Source organism: Scyliorhinus canicula, chromosome 2 (genome assembly GCF_902713615.1).
Source record: "Scyliorhinus canicula chromosome 2, sScyCan1.1, whole genome shotgun sequence".
In the NCBI taxonomy this organism is placed as follows: domain Eukaryota; kingdom Metazoa; phylum Chordata; class Chondrichthyes; order Carcharhiniformes; family Scyliorhinidae; genus Scyliorhinus; species Scyliorhinus canicula.
In genome coordinates this window covers 5,304,898-5,324,438 of record NC_052147.1, presented here as the reverse complement: position 1 = coordinate 5,324,438, position 19,541 = coordinate 5,304,898, and the positions used below count along the sequence as shown (strand labels likewise).

Below are 19,541 nucleotides of genomic sequence, written 5' to 3'. Positions count from 1 at the left end.
GCACGAACATGCAGTTTTTAGTTTTCAGGAGACAAAAGTCATTTCCCTTCGCACACAGTTCTCAAGTAAGTGGTTAGAGGTCAGAACCAGGGGGCAGTGGGTTGGGGAAAGCTAGGGCAGACAATTGTCCCTCAGAATGGTGGACAGGCTTCGATCACAGCTTTATGTGACTCACTTGTAGTCAAATTCCGAGAAGCAAGATCTTCCCACTCCATTTCACCGAGGAATTGACGCACACATCAGGAGATTATTGAAAACTAAGTGGCTACGCTCCAAAAGCGTGGATCCCAATTTGTATGCGAACTAATCATAATCTCACACCTCTGCAAACAAGGAGCTAATATTGAATGAATGGATGATACCAATTGGCCATCCATCAAACACCACATGTGGCTTTCCTTCCCATTGAAGTAAATGGAAGGAAAAAGTGTGTGGACTATACCATCCCCAAATGTTGAAGTTACCCTCAAGGAGGCGAGACCAAGTGCCAAATCAGGTGAAGCAGTGTCAGAAGAAAAAAACGAGACAAAGCACAAAGTATAATTCAGTCACTATTTTATCGTAGTATTTATTGATTGCACAATGTTCAGCACCATTCGCAACTCCTCAGATACTGGAGGAGTCCAGGATAAGATACAGCCAGACCTGGACAATATCCAGAATCACGGAATTGCCATTGGGCAGACGATCATTCGGTCCATCACATCTGAACTGTCTCTACTGCATTTTCCCCGTACACCTGCAGATTTTTTCCATTCAAATAATCATCTAATGCCCTGTTGAATGCTTCGATTGAACCTGCCTCCACCACACTTCCAAAACAGAGACAGCCTTGTATACCATCTACAAGATGCACTGCAGAAACTCACCAATGCTCCTTGGGCAGCACCCTACCGAATCCACAACCGCTACCATCTCGGGGGACAAGGGCAGCAGCTAGATGGGGACCCCCCCCCCCCCAAAAGTCACTCACCATCTCAACTTGGGAAACATATCAGTGTTCCTTCACTGTCAATGGGTCAAAATTCTGGACTTCCTCCCTAGTGGGTGCCAACGGAGCAGCTCCCATCACCTTCTCAAAGGCAATTTGGATGGGCAATAAACGTTGACCTAGCCAGTCATACTCACATCCCGTGGATTAATACAAAAAAATCTGTCCCTTGTCCCTCTATTACTATTAAGGCACCTTTAATGGTCAGAATACAATTAAACCATGAGACATTGAGAAACGTCCAATATAAATGTGGAATGGGAATTTATAATGGATAAAGTGGAGGATGAGTGACGGAATTAGGATTATTATTTATGGATGTGGTACAACTGCTACTTATTCCTCGCAAGAGGAAAGTTAATTTAGCAACCAAAACATTGCCGCCTTTTCCCCCATCCACTCATTCTCAGCGTGGCCGTGTCACGGACACCACAACAAAACTGGTCTTGCATACGTGCTGCCCAATTCATTAAATGTACATCAGACTAATCAGCAGAATGACGCTCCTTGGTGATCCCAAAGAACTGGCTTTGGGCAGAGGAAACATTAAAGTGAGTTTGGCAGAGGTGGAAGAGCCACAATGTTGTCACTAGGCCTAATGTAATGGTATGAATACACTTCAGAGTGGCTCATAGAAACTCTGCTCAGGCAGTGCTGGTGCTGACTTGCCAAGAGCTCCCCAATTAATTCCACCCTATTAAATAACATCAGGGCAGCACGGTGGCGCAGTGGTTAGTGCTGCTGCCTCACGGCGCAGAGGTCCCAGGTTCGATCCCGGCTCTGGGTCACTGTCCGTGTGGAGTTTGCACATTCTCCCCCGTGTTTGCGTGGGTTTCGCCCCCACTACCCAAAGATGTGCAGGCCAGGTGGATTGGCCACGCTAAATTGCCCCTTAATTGGGAAAAAATGAATTGGGCACACTAAATTTTAAAAAGAAAATGAGAAACCCTATTAAATAACATCGGAACACAAGAAACAGAAGGCGGCCATTTGGCCCCTCACGCCTAATCTGCCATTCAATCAGCTCATCGTTGATTGGATTGTCTCCTTGACTTTATTTTTAAGCCTGCCCTCATAACCCTAGACTCCAATGTCAATCAAAAATGTTTCCAACTTAGCCTGGAATAACGTCTATACCCCAAAATCCTGCAAATATATGCTTCAAGTATTGATCCAGCTCTCTTTTGAAAGTTACTACTGAATGTGCTTCCACCTCCCTTTCAGCAGGTAACCTATTCCACACAGCTCACTAAATAAAAGATTTCCCAACTCTCCTCTGATGCTTTTGCCAAGTTATCTTAAATCTCACCTCTGGTTATTGAGCAGTACCACCAGTGAAAATAGTTTCTACTCGGCCTGGTGGCACAGTGGTTGGCACTTCAGCCTCACAGCGCCGATTACCCGAGTTCAATTCCGTCGTCAGGTGACTGTTTGTGGGGAGTTTGCACATTCTCCCCATGTCTGCGTGGATTTATTCCGGGTGCTCCGGTTTTCTCCCACAGTCCAAAAGGTGCGCGAGTCAGGTGGATTTGCCATGCAAAATTGCCCCTTAGTATCCAGGGATGTGCGGGTTACAGGGTATAGGGCAGGGTGGATGGGGGTGCGGACATGGGTAGAGTACGCATTCGAAAGGCCGGTGCAGACTCGATGGAACGAATGGCCTCCTTCTGCACCAAAGGGATGCTGCGATCTATCAAACCCTTTACTCTCTGTTCAGAAGTGTACAATCTCAGCTTCTGTAATTCATCCACATAACTGAACTCCCCCACCCCTCTTATATCGCCCTCGCACCCTGTCCAAGGTTTTGATATCCTTCCTAGAGCTTGGCACCCAGAACTAGACGCAATGCTTTAGCTGAGGCCTGGTCAATGATTTATACACGTTCAGATGTATTTTGTCTCTATTTTTGAAACCAGGATGTTTTTGTTTCTCGAAATATATAAACACCCTGAGAGTCCTGCCACCGTCACAGGTTTTTTTTTGGGGGGGGGGTCAGATCAAAGCCTATTTAATATTGTGTGATCTGCTTCCTGTGAGCATTCCTTAAACTGCTCCCATCACAATACGAAATCAGTCCCATCACAATACGAAATCAGTCCCATCACAATACAAAATCAGTCCCTCACACCGGTGTTACGTAATTCTAAATACTTGAGCCACAAGCCAAGTTTGAAAGGACCAGCATTTACAATTGGACTAGAGTGCTTTTCACACTTCCATTTAAACTTGGAACATCACCATTTTTAAAAACACACCCACCATTACACTTAGCGCTGCAAGGAGGAATTAAACCAAATTTATTGTGCTATCCAATCCTCTCATATGTCATTTCCTCTGGCAAAGTTTTAAACCTAACAACTTGCGTTTATATGGCACCCAACATCCACCGATGATTCACAAGCGCATTAACAAAATTGACAGAGGGCGCACGGTGGCACAGTGGTTAGCACTGCTGCTTCACGGCGCCGAGGTCCCAGGTTCGAATCCCGGCCCTGGGTCACTGTCTGTGTGGAGTTTGCACATTCTCCCAGTGTCTGCGTGGGTCTCACGGCCACAACTCAGGCTAGGTGGATTGGCCATGCTAAATTGCCCCTTAATTGGGGAAAGTTAATTGGGTACTCTAAGTCTGAGTCATGAGATATCAGGACAGGTAACCAAAAACTTGTTCAGAGTTCAGTTTCAAGGAGCGTCTTGAAAGAAAAGGAGATGAAGAAGTTTAGGGAAAGAATTCCACAACTTGGGGCCCAGGGAGCTGAATGCGATGGTGGATCAGTTAACATCAGGGATGCTCAAGGCGACAGAATTTGAGGTGCAAGGCCTTAAGGAAGTTAATGACAGGGTGGGGATCAGGCCACAAAACGGATCTGAAAAAGGGTGAGAATGTTAAAATTGGAAGTGTTGTGAACTGGGAGATGGATAGAAGATACCTCAAGCTACAAATCCTAGAACCAAGTGATTAATAGCAATGCAAGAGATCACCCTGACTTCATATCACTACCACCCACTCAGAACCCCTTACTAAAAACTACTTAAAATACTTGCAATGGGCAGCAGTGACTACCTGGGACGAAAAGAAAGATTGTGTTCACCATCTGTAACACATGGGTTCACCAGTGAGTCAAGGGTCATCTTAAGCATCTGAAGAATTACAACTTTGTAATGTGCTCACATGCCTCTATTACTCCAAGCATACTAACCTTAGGCAGATATCACATTCTATGATCTTTTAACCTCAATGACAGTATCTTCCTTACACCCAGAGTAGCAATTACCAAGATGTCCTTTGATAGGATTACATGCAGTTTAGTATAAATAACTCAGTTTGCATAGAAGCTTAGCTGTTTAATATTAGCTCCTTCCTCCATTTCGTTTCTCGCTCAAAGGTTAGAAGGGTTCCCTGGATCGATTTCTGGGATAAGGGTATTATCCTCAGAAGAAAGGTATACAATGGTGTTTAGAAGGATTAGGTGATTTCATTGCAACATATAAGATTCTGAGGATGCAGAGCAGATGTTCACCTTGTGGGAGAGACTGGAACTAGGGTGACACAGTTTTAAAATATTGGGTCTCCCATTTAAGGTGGCGATGAAGAGAATTTTTCTCTCTTGAGAGTTGTGTATGCGATACATTTCCCCAGAGACCAGTGGAGGCAGAGCCACTGAATATTTTTAAGACAGAGTTAGATTGACTCCCTTGTCAATCTGCAATCTGAGGGTTCAGGGGTGTCGGGAGGAAAGTGGAGTTGAGGCCACCATCAGATCAGTTCTCTTGCTCCGAATCCAGATGCTCGCTCGCAACCAGAGGTAAAGGTTGGCCAGAACATCTTGAGAAGGTCATCAGTCTGTTTTAACTACTTTTCCCATCCTCTCAATTATCGGAGCACGTGGGTAATCCTGTCCCTGCAGCTTCGCAGCCAACCTGTCTACCTCACCAGCATTTTGGGGAGGGAAAGAAGCAATATTAACCAGTCATCCACCCCCCCCCCCCTCTCAGAGGAAACAATGGCGGCTAGCTGATTCGGGATGGGAAAGGCAGGCATCAGTCTGAACCATGGTAACGTCACTGTTATTGTACAAACTTTGACTGAAAGCTAAATGAGCACACGATACCCAAGAAAATAGAGTAAGCAATCATCAATTCATCGACCAAATAAAATCAGAGCTCTTTAAGATCACGAGACCATAAGAAATAGGAGTCGGCCATTCCACCCATCAAGTCTGCTCCCACCATTCAATAAAACCATGGCATATTGACTGTGGCCTTAAACTCAGCTTTCCTGCCTGTCCCCTCCTATTTGAAATGGAGCACTAAAGTTTTTGTTCAACTAAACTATATTCCTAGATGTTCCATTTGAGTGACTTCCCTGCAGAACTGAGTTCTGAACTGACAGAAAAACTTTGGATTTCCAGGTTGATTATGAAGCCTTTCAAAAAGCCTGGGGTTCAGGATCAAAGCAGAACACAGATGGCGGGTATTCAGCCCATCCAGTCTTCCTTGGCGGTTTCAGCAAACCAGATAATTCCTTTCCCCCATTTTTTGCCATATCTCTGCCTTTAAAAGTAAGTATTCAATTCACCCCGCAGCCCCCTTTAGAAAATTAATCAGAGGCAGATACTTGAAAACTCTTCCAAAGCTATCACAAACAATATCGAACACTCCCAGGACAGGTACTCTTGTTAAATACAGAGTAAAGGTCCCTCTACACTGTCCCCATCAAACGCTCCCAGGACAGGTACAGCACGGGGTTAGATACAGAGTAAAGCTCCCTCTACACTGTCCTCATCAAACTCTCCCAGGACAGGTACAGCACGGGGTTAGATACAGAGTAAAGCTCCCTCTACACTGTCCCCATCAAACGCTCCCAGGACAGGTACAGCGCGGGGTTAGATACAGAGTAAAGCTCCTTCTACACTGTCCCCATCAAACACTCCCAGGACAGGTACAGCACGGGGTTAGACATAGAGTTTTCACTGTCCCATCAAACACTCCTAGGTTAGAGAGAATTGTGACTTGAGCAAGCTAGACTGATTCCTGGGATGGCGGTGCTGACGTACGAGGAGAGGCTGAATCGGTTAGGATTATATTCACGGGAGTTCAGAAGAATGAGGGGGAATCTCACATAAACCTATAAAATTCTAACAGGACTGGACAGGGTTGATGCAGAAAGGATGTTCCCGATGGTGGGGGTGTCCAGAACCAGGGGTAACAGTCTGAAGATACGGGTAGACCATTTAGGACAGGGATCAGGAGAAATTTCTTCACCCAGAGTGTGGCAAGCCTGTGGAATTCGATACCACAGGAAGCAGACGAGTCCAAAACCATTGTATGGCTTCAAGAAGCAGTTAGATATAGCTCATAGGGCGAAGGGGATTGAAGGAAATGGGGGGAAAGCGGGATTAGGTTGGATGGTTAAGTTGGATAATCAGCCATGATCATACTGAATGGCAGAGCGAGCTTTAAGGGCCGAATGGCATCCTGTTGCTCCTAGGTTTTCTCTGTTTCTATCACATACAAATGGAATCCCTGCAACTAGCAGATGTTTCAAATGCGGGGGAAAAAATGTTGTGGCTGAGGTAAATTACTTATTCAGTTTATTTTTAAAAAAAGACTTGAAATCTGAACAGTCACATGCGCACATAGAATCCGTAATAATTAATCATCACAGATTTGACGTATTGGAATTTCCCAGTTGATAGCATGTCTGGGCGCCTCAGATTCTCCTCTGCACTCCCCACTTCCCACATAGCAGCACGACACACCTTCGCAAACAAACTGCCAGTACAGCACTGAATATTTCTGAGCTTTTAAAACTGGCGAGTGTCCAGACAAGTTAGCGAAATACCTCAGAAGCAATAGGTTGGTGTACTCACTGGCTGTTGCATTATCCTGGTCCCGTGCTTCCAATATTAATGTGTACGACCGCTGAAAAGGAAAGGAAGAAAGGGATTGTCCATTAGAAAATAGATACAGACTGAAACCATGGCAACAACCTAATTAAAAACAAGCAGCCCCAACATCTCATGGCATTGTCCGAAGTACTCCCAACGGCCTCTTCAATATTCATCCCCAAATCAGTATAACTTGTAAAACAAACAGTCGATCTGGTCATCACGCTGCTGTTGTGGGAGTTTATTACATTGTGGGAGTTTTCTGTGCACAAATTGGTTGCGGCAGTTACGGCATTTCAACAGCAACTACACTTGAAAAAGCACTTAATATGCAGTAAACAGTTGGAGGTTGTGAAAGGCTCTATATAAATGCAAGTCTTCCCTTTTCCTTGCACCCAATCCAGTCAGATTATGAGTCTACACAGACCCATGAAGAGGAAAACCCCCAGGGGAGTGTTTTGGAAACTGCAGGTCCAAAGTCACCCGTTCCTGTTGTTCCCCCAACATCCCCCAATCTCAAATTACTCGTACATTGAACCCCCAAAATGTTATTTTTGACAGAAAAATCTAAATTAATTGACACGTAAATGAATTAACAGTTTCTGCTTTCATCATCTCCCTCAGGAGCCGGTTCCATTGGATCTGACACTCACTGACTGAAACATTGAGATCACATTTGATTCCTTCCCCCGACACAGACACATACGCACACACAGGCACACACCGACAGACACCGACACACCGACAGACACCGACACACAGACAGACACCGACACACAGACAGACACCGACACACAGACAGACACCGACACACAGACAGACACCGACACACAGACAGACACCGACACACAGACAGACACCGACACACAGACAGACACCGGCACACACAGAGTGGAGGCTGTGTCCTCTGTCTCTGGAAAAGGTGAAACAACTGGTCATGGTCATTATAGAATTCTAAAAACAGCAGCAAGCAGATCACCTCTCAACCTTCTGTGTCTGTCCCGGTGAGATCACGCTCAGTTTACAGGATCACAATGTGGGATACAGCGGCTTTGTGGTTGTCACTGTCTAGTAATCCCGAGATCTGAATGACATGAGTTCACCGGGCCAGCCAGAGTTGCAAATGCAGCTCGCTAAATAAATCGGGATGAAAACCATCAGTTGTGGCGATTGTGAAGATGCCAGATCGTCATAAAAACAAGTGAATCCAGACCCACAGCAATGTGGTCGATTCTCAACCGCCTCGGAAATGGCCCAGTAAGCCACTCAGTTGTATTCAAGGTGGCAACTCACCATCACCTCATGGGCAATAAACTCTGGCCTTATCAATGATGCTCGCATCCCGTGAATGAATTTCAAAATCTCCTCCTTATCCAATCTTTTCATCGCCTCAATTACTTTGGTTGATTTCTTGTACATTTCCATTCCGGAATGCGCATGTGTAATCTAGGTTAGCATTCCAGTGCAGCAACACCGAAGGGAAGCTGCATTGTCAGAGGTGTCATCTTACAGGCATCAAACTGAAGTCCTGCCTTGTCTGCCCATCTTGCATTCACAGTAAATAGCAAAGATTCCATAAAACATTGGAAAGAGTATAGGGTTCAGCCACTGCGCTGAATAATCCTGCCTCCCCGATATCAAACAGAGATACTTATGTTAAAAGTTGTACCTGGCCGTGGCAATGTTCCAAGTGGAATGTTGCCTTTAATATTTCCCCTTCATTATTAGTAAAGGAAAATACAAGTATTGAAGATCTGCAAGAGGGCACAGCATGAATTCCTGAACATGGATTCAAATTCCACCTTCACGGCTGGTGGAATTCGAATTCAATTAATAAATCTGGATTGTAAAAACTCATTTGGTTCACCAACGTCCTTTAGGGAGGGAAATCTGCCAACCTTGTCCAGTCTGGCCTGCATGTGACTCCAAACCCACAGCAATATGGTTGACCAATGTGGTAGGGCGGCATGGCGGCGCAGTGGTTAGCAGTGCTGCCTCACAGCACCAGGCACCCAGGTTCAATTCCGACCTCGCGTGACTGTGGGGAGTTTGCATGTTCTCCCCGTGTCTGCGTGCGTTTCCTCCGGGTTCCTCCCAGTCCAAAGATGTGCAGGTTAGGTGGGGTAATGGGAAAAGGGTGCTCTTTCAGAGGGTCAGTGCAGACTCAATCGGCCGAATGGTCTCCTTCTGCACTGAAGGAATTCCATGGGCTCTCTGGGTAGCACGGTGGCATAGTGGTTAGCAGAGTTGCCTCATAACTCCAGGGTCCCAGATTCGATTCCCGGCTTGGGTCACTGTCTGTGCGGAGTCTGCACGTTCTCCCCGCGTCTGCGTGGGTTTCCTCCGGGTGCTCCGGTTTCCTCCCACAGTCCAAAGATGTGCAGATTAGGTGGATTGGTCACGTTAAATTGCCCAAAGATGTGTAGGTCGGGTTACGGGGATTGAACGGGGTAGTGAACCTAGGTAGTGTACTCTATCGGAGGGGAGGTGCAGACTTGATGGGCTGAGTGGCCTCCTTCTGCATTGTATGAATTCTACACAGTGATTCTATGATGGGCGATCCTTCGCAAGCCATGGGGCCGGGCTGGAGCTCCTGGAGTGTGAGCACATGAACCCTGGGCTGGAGGGCGACAGTCCGAAGCCAGGGTATTGTTAGAAATAGACTTGAATAGTGCTTTAAAACCCTTCATGTATATAGTTGTACCCAATTATCTTTTTTTCCAATTAAGGGGCAATTTAGCATGGCCAATCCACCTAGCCGGCACATCTCTGGGTTGTGGGGGGTGAAACCCACGCAGACACGGCTACCAGTTATTTATGAGAAGAAATGTCATTGGTACATCTCTGGACTGATGGCACATCACCATTGTGTCAGACCACAAGCCATTGTTGATGCCTTTCTGGGAGGAGAGGCTAGTGTTGTCTATTGCCTCAGCCAGGGTAGAGATGGGCCTTGGTGTTGACGGCACACAGTTATACTTTCCAGCAACGGCCCGCAGCACAGATCTCACATTCAGATGCACCTAGCTGCCCCCCATTGCCACAGACTGTACCATCACCGCCTGTTCCTCAGGAGATAGTACTGGCTTTGCAATTTTTGAACACCGTCGGTCTCAGTAGCCCACATTAGTTAGTGGGCAGATAGGGACCCATTACTCGCAAAGGTCAAGAAAATGATGTTGACAGGGTGGCACTTTGACAAGGCAGAGCAAATGTAGTCCCATTTACAATACGGAGAAGATAACCTGCGGAGACACGGTGTTATTGTGGGGCGGCCCCCGTATCATCGTATCACCCCTGCGGCAACGGCACCTGCTCCAAGGATTACACGATGCCCACCCTGACCAGGGTAGGATGAAAGTGTTGGCCAGAAGCCATGTCTGGTAGCCTGGCATTGGCAGAAAAATTGAACAAATGGTTGGGCAGTGTGAGAAGTGTCAGACCCAGCAAGCATTACCACCACCAGTGAACATACACCCTTGGGAGTGGCTGGGCCGTCCAAGGTCACGGCTTCACAGATTTTGCTGGGCGCATGTTCCTAATTATATTAGATGCCCATTCCAGGTGGCTGGACATCCAGCTGCTGAGATCCGCCACAGCTACATCTAAAATTGACAAACTGAGCCAGATCTTCGCGATCCATGGTCATCCCGAAGTTTTGTCAGACAACTGAGCATCACCCGCGGCTGACAAATTTCAGACTTTTGTTAAATCTCATGGCATTCGTCATGTTAGGTCGGCCCCATCCTATCTCAAATGGGTTGGCGGAGCGAACCTTGCAGACATTTGAGGCTTCCATGAAGCAGGCTCATAGACCTTTGCCATTGCAATTGGAAAGTTTTTTGTGGTCTTACACCACATCTCATGCCACTACCGGGGTCGCACCTGCAGAACTGGCAATGGGTTGGCGCCTGCGTATCCGTTTAGACTTGGACGTTCCCAAATTTGTTGGGGAGGACAAAGGTGAGACAAACCGCTTGGCATCCTGACTCACAGAAAAGGGGCAGATTGTTTAATATGCCTATGACCTCGTTTTGGCAGAGGAACTTTGGTGGTGGACCTGCCTGGGTGCCAGGAAGAGTTGTGGAGAAGACCGGGGCCAGTTTCATACGCAATGGAGGGCCACTTGAGCAAGAGTAGAGCCAACTCCAGGAGACCAGCAAATGTGTCCCGCATCAAGCTCATTACGTAAGTTTTCCACACCCTTGAGGGGGCAAAGGCAGCTCTGTCTTCGGTAGCTGAAAGAGAAGTGATCGGCAGAGGCCTAGCTCTAGAGGTGGTCAGCATGTCCACTACATCAAGTGAACCTGTGTTGTTGGCTGTTGAAAGACCCCTGACAAAGCTGCAGCGTTCCACAAGGACCGAGAAGTCTCCGGACAGAGTTACCTTATGAACTGTCTTTCCCTGGCATCCCTTCTGTAATATTGCTGTTCGTCTGTCCAGGTGTTAACGTTTTTTCTTTTTGTTTTACAGAGGTGGTCTCAGGGGTTTTCCCTTTGATGGGTAATCCTTCATGGGCCATGTGGCCAGGACTGAGCCATTGGGGCATGAGTATGCGAACTCTGGGCTGGAGATAGACAGTTGGGAGCCAGGGCACTGTTAGTAATCAACCTATATAGTTGTCCTGTTAAACCTTATTGTACACAGTTGTTCTTGTTCAATAAATCCTTCAGTTCTAGCTTTGACAAAGAGTCATCCAGATTCAACATGTGAGCTCCTTTTTCTCTCCACAGATGCGGTCAGATCTGCTGAGATTGTCCAACGTTTTCTGATTTTGCTTTAGTCCATTACTTGCCACATTGTCGCCCCAAATTCTAACAGAAAGTGACTACGAAATTGTATCATTTTCAAGACTTTTTCTTCACAACAAACCGTGTTAACTTTGCTTGATTAGGGCAGCACTGTGAGGCAGTGGTTAGCATTGTTGCCTCACGGCGCTGAGGGTCACAATTAATTTTAAAATTAATTGGGTACTCTAAATTTATATTTTTTTAAAATCTTGCTTGATTGTATTAAAGAGAAACAGTGTTTGACAAATTGAGAGATCTTTGAATATATAACAAGCAGGATAGACAAAGGACAACCAGTAGATGCAGTGCATTTGGATTTCCAAAGGCCATTCCATTAGGTGCCAATAAAAGGTTACTGTACAAAAGAAAAGTTTATTGTGTTGAGGTAATATCTTGGCATGGACAGAGGATTGGCTAACAGGAAAGAGTCAGGGTAAATGGGTCATTTTCAAGATGGCAAACTAAATAGAAGTACCACAGGGATCAGTACTGGGGCCTCAACTACTTAGAATCTATATTAATGACTTGGATGAGAGGAGAAAGTAACGTAACCAAATTTTCAGAGATAGATGGGTAAGCAAGTTGTGAGGACTTGGAAATCTTCCTGAAGGTGCTTGAAAATCAAGAAGACGAAAGGGAGGAACTTAAAACAAACACCATCACCAGGGAAACAGTGCTGGGGAAACTATTAGACCTAAAGGCCGATAAGTCCCCAGGGCATGCTAGCCTGCATCCTCGGGTCTTAAAAGAAGTGGCTGCAGAGATAGTAGAGGCATTTGGTTATAATTTACCAAAATTCTTTTGATTCTGGAAGATTCCCAGCAAATGTGGCATTGTGATTCAGGAAAGGAGGGAGACAGAAAGCAAGAAATGTTTAACTCTAGACCTCTTTCAGGAAGTTACAGGCCAGTTAGCCTAACAGCTGTCATACAGAAATTTCTAAAATCCATTATTAAGGAGGTTATGGCAAGAAACAGGGAATTATAATGGGATCAGTCAGAGTAAACATGGTTTTGTGAAAGGAAAATCATGTTTAACTCTAGACCTCTTTCAGGAAGTTACAGGCCAGTTAGCCTAACAGCTGTCATACAGAAATTTCTAATATCCATTATTAAGGAGGTTATGGCAAGAAACAGGGAATTATAATGGGATCAGTCAGAGTAAACATGGTTTTGTGAAAGGGAAATCATGTTTAACTCTAGACCTCTTTCAGGAAGTTACAAGCAAAAGAATAACGGGGAACCTGTAGACATGGTGGACTTTGATAATGCACCACATCAAAGGTTACTACACAAAATAAGAGGACAAATAAAGGATTGGCTAGTTAACAGGAAGCAGAGAGTCAGGATAAATTGGTAATTTTCAGAGTGGCAAGCTGTAACCTGTGGAGTGCTACAGGGATCACTGCTGGGACCTCAATTATTGACAATTGTTATCATCCCAGCTGATGTTACTACTGGACAAGTCAGATCCCAGGGTGGAACGCGGCGTGATAGATCCTAACTGGGGAAAGTTATAACTAGGGAGCATAGCTTCAGAGCAAGTCACCCATTTAACACGGAGATGAGGAGGAATTTTTTCTTTGGAATTCTCTACTCCAGAGAGCTGTAGAGGTCAACACTGAGAGAATGTTTCTTGAGCAACAGGGGCAAGCAAGGATGGCGAACAGGCAGGTAAGTGGAGTTACGGTCAAGATCAAATCAGCCCTGATCTTACTGAATGGTCAATGCAGGTTTAGCATAACTTCTCTACTTTTTAATTCTATCCCTCCAGCAATAAAGTACTTAGTGTTTAAGGCAGTGGTTGGCTTTGTGGCCTTTACCAACCTCTGCTGCAATATTTAGTGATTGGTGTATTTGTACTTGGCGATCTCTTTATTGCTCTGCCTTGCCTAGGCCTGCACATTCTAAGTAATAAACCACCTGGCTGTTCTTCCCATCGAAACGTACAACCTCACGTTTTGGTGTTGAAGGGCCATTTGCCAATTATTTACCCATTCTGCAAGTTTAATCCTGCTCTCCTATAATTTGTTGCAGTCCTACTCAGTATTAATGACCTCCCTTACCATCTCCTCACCAAACCCCAACCCATTTATCAGCTACAAATTTAGAAATGGTGTTTTCGATTCCAAAGTCCGAATCGTGAATGGAGAATGTGAACCGGAGTGGACCCAGCGTTGATCCATGTGGAACAAAACTTCTCACCCTCTGCCCCTCTGAATAACTACCCCATGCTGCCATTCTCTGCTTTGTCTTGAAGCCAGCTAGCACTCCATTCCGACCCAGTGACAAGTGAAAGAACAATGATATACTTCCAAGTCAGGATGGAATTTGACTTGGGAGGGAATCTTCCAGCAGGTGTTCCCATGCTTCTGCTGACCTTCTAGGTGGTAGAGATTGCAAGTTTCAAAGGGATTGTCAAATGGTCGACACTTCTGCCACTGTGCACTGGTGACAGATGGGACTGCCAGTCTCCCTGCCCCAAGCATGTTTGATCAGAGTGCAGAGAGAACTTTACTCTGTATTTAGCCTCTTCCCTACTTGCCTTGGGAGTGTTTCATGTTGTCGCCGAACACCACCTCCCGCACTGCCATCCTTCACTTTGAGCAGGACAAATATTCAAAGATTTTAATCAATGCTGACCGATTACAGATGTACATGACACCCATTGGCACAATTCACAACAGTAACAACCACAATCTCCACACTAGAAAGATGGAGGAACCCAAGCCAGACTCACCAACGGAAATCAAGTATGCTTCAGTTCATCAAGTTACTGAAGAAACTGCTAAACTGCACAGTATCAATTTCTTTTTTTTAAAATTTAGAGTATCCAATTATTTTTTTTCCAATTAAGGGGCAATTTAGTGTGGCCAATCCACCTAACCTGCACATCTTTTCGGTTGTGGGAGTGAGACTCGCGCAGACACGGGGAGAATGTGCAAACTCCACACAGACAGTAACCCGGGGCCAGGATTCGAACCCAGGTCCTCAGCACCGCAGTCCCAGTGCTAACCACTGCGCCAGCATGCTGCCCCATATTATCAATTTCAGTCAAAAACTCTGAAACAATTTCCAAACTCTGCAAAAATAAGCTGCCGAACATTAATGGATGATCAGAGAACAAGTGAAAAGAGAAAAAGAAGCAAGAGGTGGCATTTGAAAGTTTCGTGACAACTTGGCAACAGAGCTCAGCAAAGTCCAGCATTAGATCCCCTGCCTGTACAGAGATGCCCAGCAAGGTGGGGTTGGTGAGGCCCTGTTCCTGTTGTGGCTCACGATTGCTAGGAAATTACTCCTGTTGGAAAAGCGGTCTTCCGCAGTCTATTAAACCTGCATAAGCGTAATGATGTACTTACTGGAATGTTACTTACCACATGTTCTACCTTCAGGAAATAGAGTAGAAAATTGCAAGTTATTCCCCCCCTTACAAAACAACAAACACTGGACACATTTTTCCATATTCCACTGCCTCCTCACAAACTACTTAAGACTAGTAATGTTTGGCCAGGCTATACATTTATTTAACAGCTTTAGGCAGTAAAAGGCAGGGCCCCTCTGTTTATGAAACTTCATTAATTACCGTAAGATCCAGTTTGATGCCATTAGACTGCAGCCTGCCAGGCACATGAGCTAATACCACAATCTCAATTTGGAGCCTCTGGGGATGACACAAGACGCAAGTTCAAAGAGGCCATCAGATCATTTGCTCACCGTTTAAGGATTTGGAGCTGACATAATGGAGCAGCCACGAGGAGCAAAGATGGGAAGCAACAACATGCCCGGTTGAGACAATAGGGACAAGATGAAGAGCCTTATAGAGGGACACTGAGTGATTAAAGGGGGTGCATTTAAGCTGTTTACAGCAGAACAAATCTGTTGTACTTCACACCCACTTCTTTGCTGAAGGTATAAAAACAGGTCACTCAGACCCTGAACAGTCCTGGAATCTCCACAGGCTTATTGTTGTAAATGAGGGCGTCAACAATGAATGGAACAGTTTGGTCTCCAAAGATTGTCAACAATATTTGACAATGCGCCACGGTCAAGGTCTCCAGGTTCCGTTACTCGACATCAAGCAGCTTTTATCACATGAAATAATCGAGTAGATGAATCCTGCTGGTCGTTTGGAATGAGGTCCCAGGTTCGATCCCGGCTCTGGGTCACTGTCCGTGTGGAGTTTGCACATTCTCCCCCTGTTTGCGTGGGTTTCGCCCCCACAACCCAAAAATGTGCAGAGTAGGTGGATTGGCCACGCTAAACTGCCCCTTAATTGGATTTAAATCTAAATTAAAGAAAAAAGAAAAAAAAAATCACATCTGTGCCGACTCATTTCCAACACCTTCAAATTCTACAATTTAATCTCCCTCCCCCATCCCAAGTGGGCCTCGCTACGACCACAACGCTGACCCCTAGTGAGCCGCCATTGTAAGAAAGCTGCTTTTGTATCGTAGCATTTAATACCTATATTTCAAGTAGCTTCGATAGTAACTTTCGAAAGGGAACTGGATAAATAGGTTAAATGTCCTCGTTGTGTGCTCACTATTCCCCTATTGATTAGAAACAAACTCCTCACCAACATTGACTCGTAGAGGAGAAAGGAGACTCATTCAGAATGAGGGGCAAAATCTCAAATTTGGAGCAGGGCGTTTCAGCAGCGATGTCAAGAAACATTTCTACTGAAAGTCAATGGATTGTTCTCAGGGTTTGTGTGGGCGAGAAAGGCCCTGCGAGAGCGGCAGGCCTCTCCGACATTGCCAAATTCGATAGATTATTGGGCGGCAAATATTGTGATGGTGAGGAAATGGGCTGTGGAGGAGAGGCCAGTCTGGGGCGGGTGGAGGCGGCATCGCGTAGGGTTCCGAGTTTGAGAGCTTTGTTGTTGGCTCCTTTGCCGTTCTCGCCAGCCAGGTACTCCGCGAACCCAATGGTGCTGTCGGCTTTAAGGGTGTGGGGGCAGTTCAGGCAGCACTTGGGGTTGGAGTGAATGTCGTTGTGGGCGCCGATTTACAACAACCATAGGTTTCTTCCGGCGAGATTGGGTGAGAGGTTCCAGGGGTACGGCAGGTGGGGTTTGAGTATAAAAGGGGCTTGTTTATAGGGAGAGTATTTGCAGGCTGGAGGAGTTGGAGGAATTGTGCGAGTTTCCCAAGGGGAATTTTAGGTTCAGGATTTCGTTAGGAGAGAGGTACCATCCTTCCCAGGGCTGCAGCCTCCGGCTTTGCAAGACAGGCTCTCATTGGGAGGACGAAGTTAAAGATGTATTGCTCTTCTGATATTCTGTACATTTTTGTTAAGAAGCCTTGAATAAATTTATTTAAAAAGAAGCACTTCAACTAGTTTACCGCTATCGGGGCTGTGGTCTGGAGCAGAAATAAAATCAATTCAGTAACAGTCACCAACTTCCAAAGTCCCATTGAAATAAGTTCCTTCCGATTATTGTTCTGATCACAAAGTCAAAAAATGTTTATTATGTAAATGAAAATGACTTGACGCTACTTGATGTTGGCCATTGATTCTCAGAAACAAACAAACTGGGCAGTAACAATAGCAAAATTAGCCTCAATGCCCTGTCTTTTGACTGGAAAAGAGGGTAGGAAGAGGAAGAGGTGAAAAACACAAGGTCACAAGCCAAGGATCGTGATCAGCATCCGCTTAGTCTGCTCCAGACTCCAGCTCAAAAACCAGAAATCCCCTACCTTAACTGACATATCACCACCACAGGATTGTCGTGGTTTAAGGTGAAGCTCCACCACCTTCTTTAAACTAGAGGTGGGCAGTAAATATTGCATTGCCAGTGTTACCCATATTCAGAGAACAAAGCAGGGAGTTTCTAAAAAAACTCATCAGCCTTGGACTGCAACCTCTGTTGCCTCTTGGAAAGCATCACCTATACAGACACCATTAGCATAAGGTTATTAATCAGCAATATTCCAGAAAGTGTTAATGCCTAAAAGAACTGGCATTCCTCGAACATCCACCACAACGTCAGAATGCCCCAAAACACTTCAAAACCACGATATAGAATATCAAAACTGTTCCATATTTGAGCAAGAGCATAATACGGAAAGCAATCCATTCAGAAGTGGGTCGAGGGCACTTGCTTCAACCCCATGAAGCACATTAGCAAACATGCAGAATTTAAATGCTTCAAATTCAAACACTGCTGCTAATGGTATTTTCCATTACTTCTCTGGCTCAGTGTTAGAGAACGGGACTCTGTTCTTGATGGGCAGAATGGCCTCCTCCCGCACAGTAATGACTTTATGGATGTGGATCTGGTTACCACACAAAGCAGATGAGGCAAATTGAGGGGATGTATTTAATAATAACAATAATCTTTATTATTTTGTCATGAAAGTACCTTTAAGAAATGGGTGTTTATAAATGGGTGCGTATATAAATATCTGTAGTGAGAGTACCTTTAAGAAATGGGGGTTTATTACTGCAGTGATGTCAGAGAGTGGGTGGAGCTGGGCTGTCTGTCAGCTTTTTACTTTCGTTTTAGGCTGTTTGCTGCAGGGTATGTTTTAGTTTTGTTTTCGGAGCTGGATAGCTGCAGTCACAGCCAAAAGGGGTATTAGTCTCTCTGTAATCTAAAAACTGTAAATCAATCCTTTGGTGATTTAAAACTAATAACTGCTCACAGTAGGGACTTTAACCTGATGTGCTTCTGTTAAAGGTTTTGTTTTCAAGTCTTATGGATGTTAAAAGAAAAACTTAAAGGATTACTTAGTGTTGTAGTTTTTGGGGGTTGGGGAGTTTTGAATTAATGGTTGCTAACTGTAGAGTGGGCCGTGTGCTCCCCATACCACAATCTATTAAAAGTTGTGGGTCAAGTGAACTCCATGATAACTTTGGGGTTCTCTAAACCCTGGCCCATAACAATTTTCACAAATAGGCTTACATTAACACTGCAATGAAGTTATTGTGAAAATCCCCGAGTCGCCACACTCTGGAACCTGGGAGGAAACCGGAGCACCCGGAGGAAACCCACGCAGACACGGGAAGAGCATGCCGACTCTGCACAGACAGTGACCAAGCAGGAATCGAACCCGGATCCCAGGCGCTTTGAAGCAACTGTGCGAACTGCTGCTAAAAGGAGGCTGGATCAGTCCTTACGGGAGAAAGGACTAGAATATTTTGCTAAAATCGGGTGAGGTGTAGTGGGGTGGGAAGTGGCTCGTACTTGAGGCCAAATGATCTGCTTCTGTGCTAGAAATACTTTGTAATTCTATGCCGTGCGTATTTCAATTCTATGAAAGATTCACAACTGCATTACTCTGGCAAAAACTCAAATTGTAAATTTGTAAGCGGAGACAACCAGCCTGGTGGCCACTATGTCCTCTCAGTAGTAAATGCAAAAGGCAGCTCTACAAGACATTCTACTTTTGTACCTTTCAACAGTTTATTCTGAACTCAGAGGTTCAAAATTAGATTAGCACAGAGCTGAAATTGGCAGTCTGATCCCTCCTAGATGGAAACCCGACAGCTGCACGATGCAAGAAAGCAACGATGGGAAAAAGAGTGGTGGGGTTTTTATTTAAAATGTAAAAGCACTTCCAAATAACACTGCACGCTGCGTATTGAAATCTTTCCTCTTTTGATTCACTTTCCTGAAATTTGTGGGATTTGTATTCCAGCAGTCAATCTCCAAACTTTTTTGGATTCAGACTGAAATTTATAAAACAGCCTCCTGCACATCACCTTTTGAGACCTAGTATTACACAGCTGACAGCCTTAGTTCAGTGACTAGCAAAGCCCACCCGCATCAAAAGAGCAGGGATTCAAAGCTCACTGCAAATATTTGACCAACAAGTCTGGGATGGCGCACTCAGTGGCGTATGTGCCACAACATTGGCGGTGCTCAATT

The 19,541-nt window shown here is 45.3% G+C and overlaps 1 protein-coding gene across 2 annotated transcripts in view; it reads right to left on the bottom strand.

Annotated features, from left to right (window-relative positions):
• jag2b (jagged canonical Notch ligand 2b) overlaps nt 1-19,541 on the bottom strand; it is a 212,022-nt gene that overhangs the window by 139,893 nt on the left and 52,588 nt on the right. For both annotated transcript variants that reach the window (XM_038822142.1, XM_038822133.1), the window contains exon 3: nt 6,862-6,913. In XM_038822142.1, the coding sequence (XP_038678070.1) occupies nt 6,862-6,913 (52 nt within the window). The remainder of the gene's footprint in view (nt 1-6,861; nt 6,914-19,541) is intronic.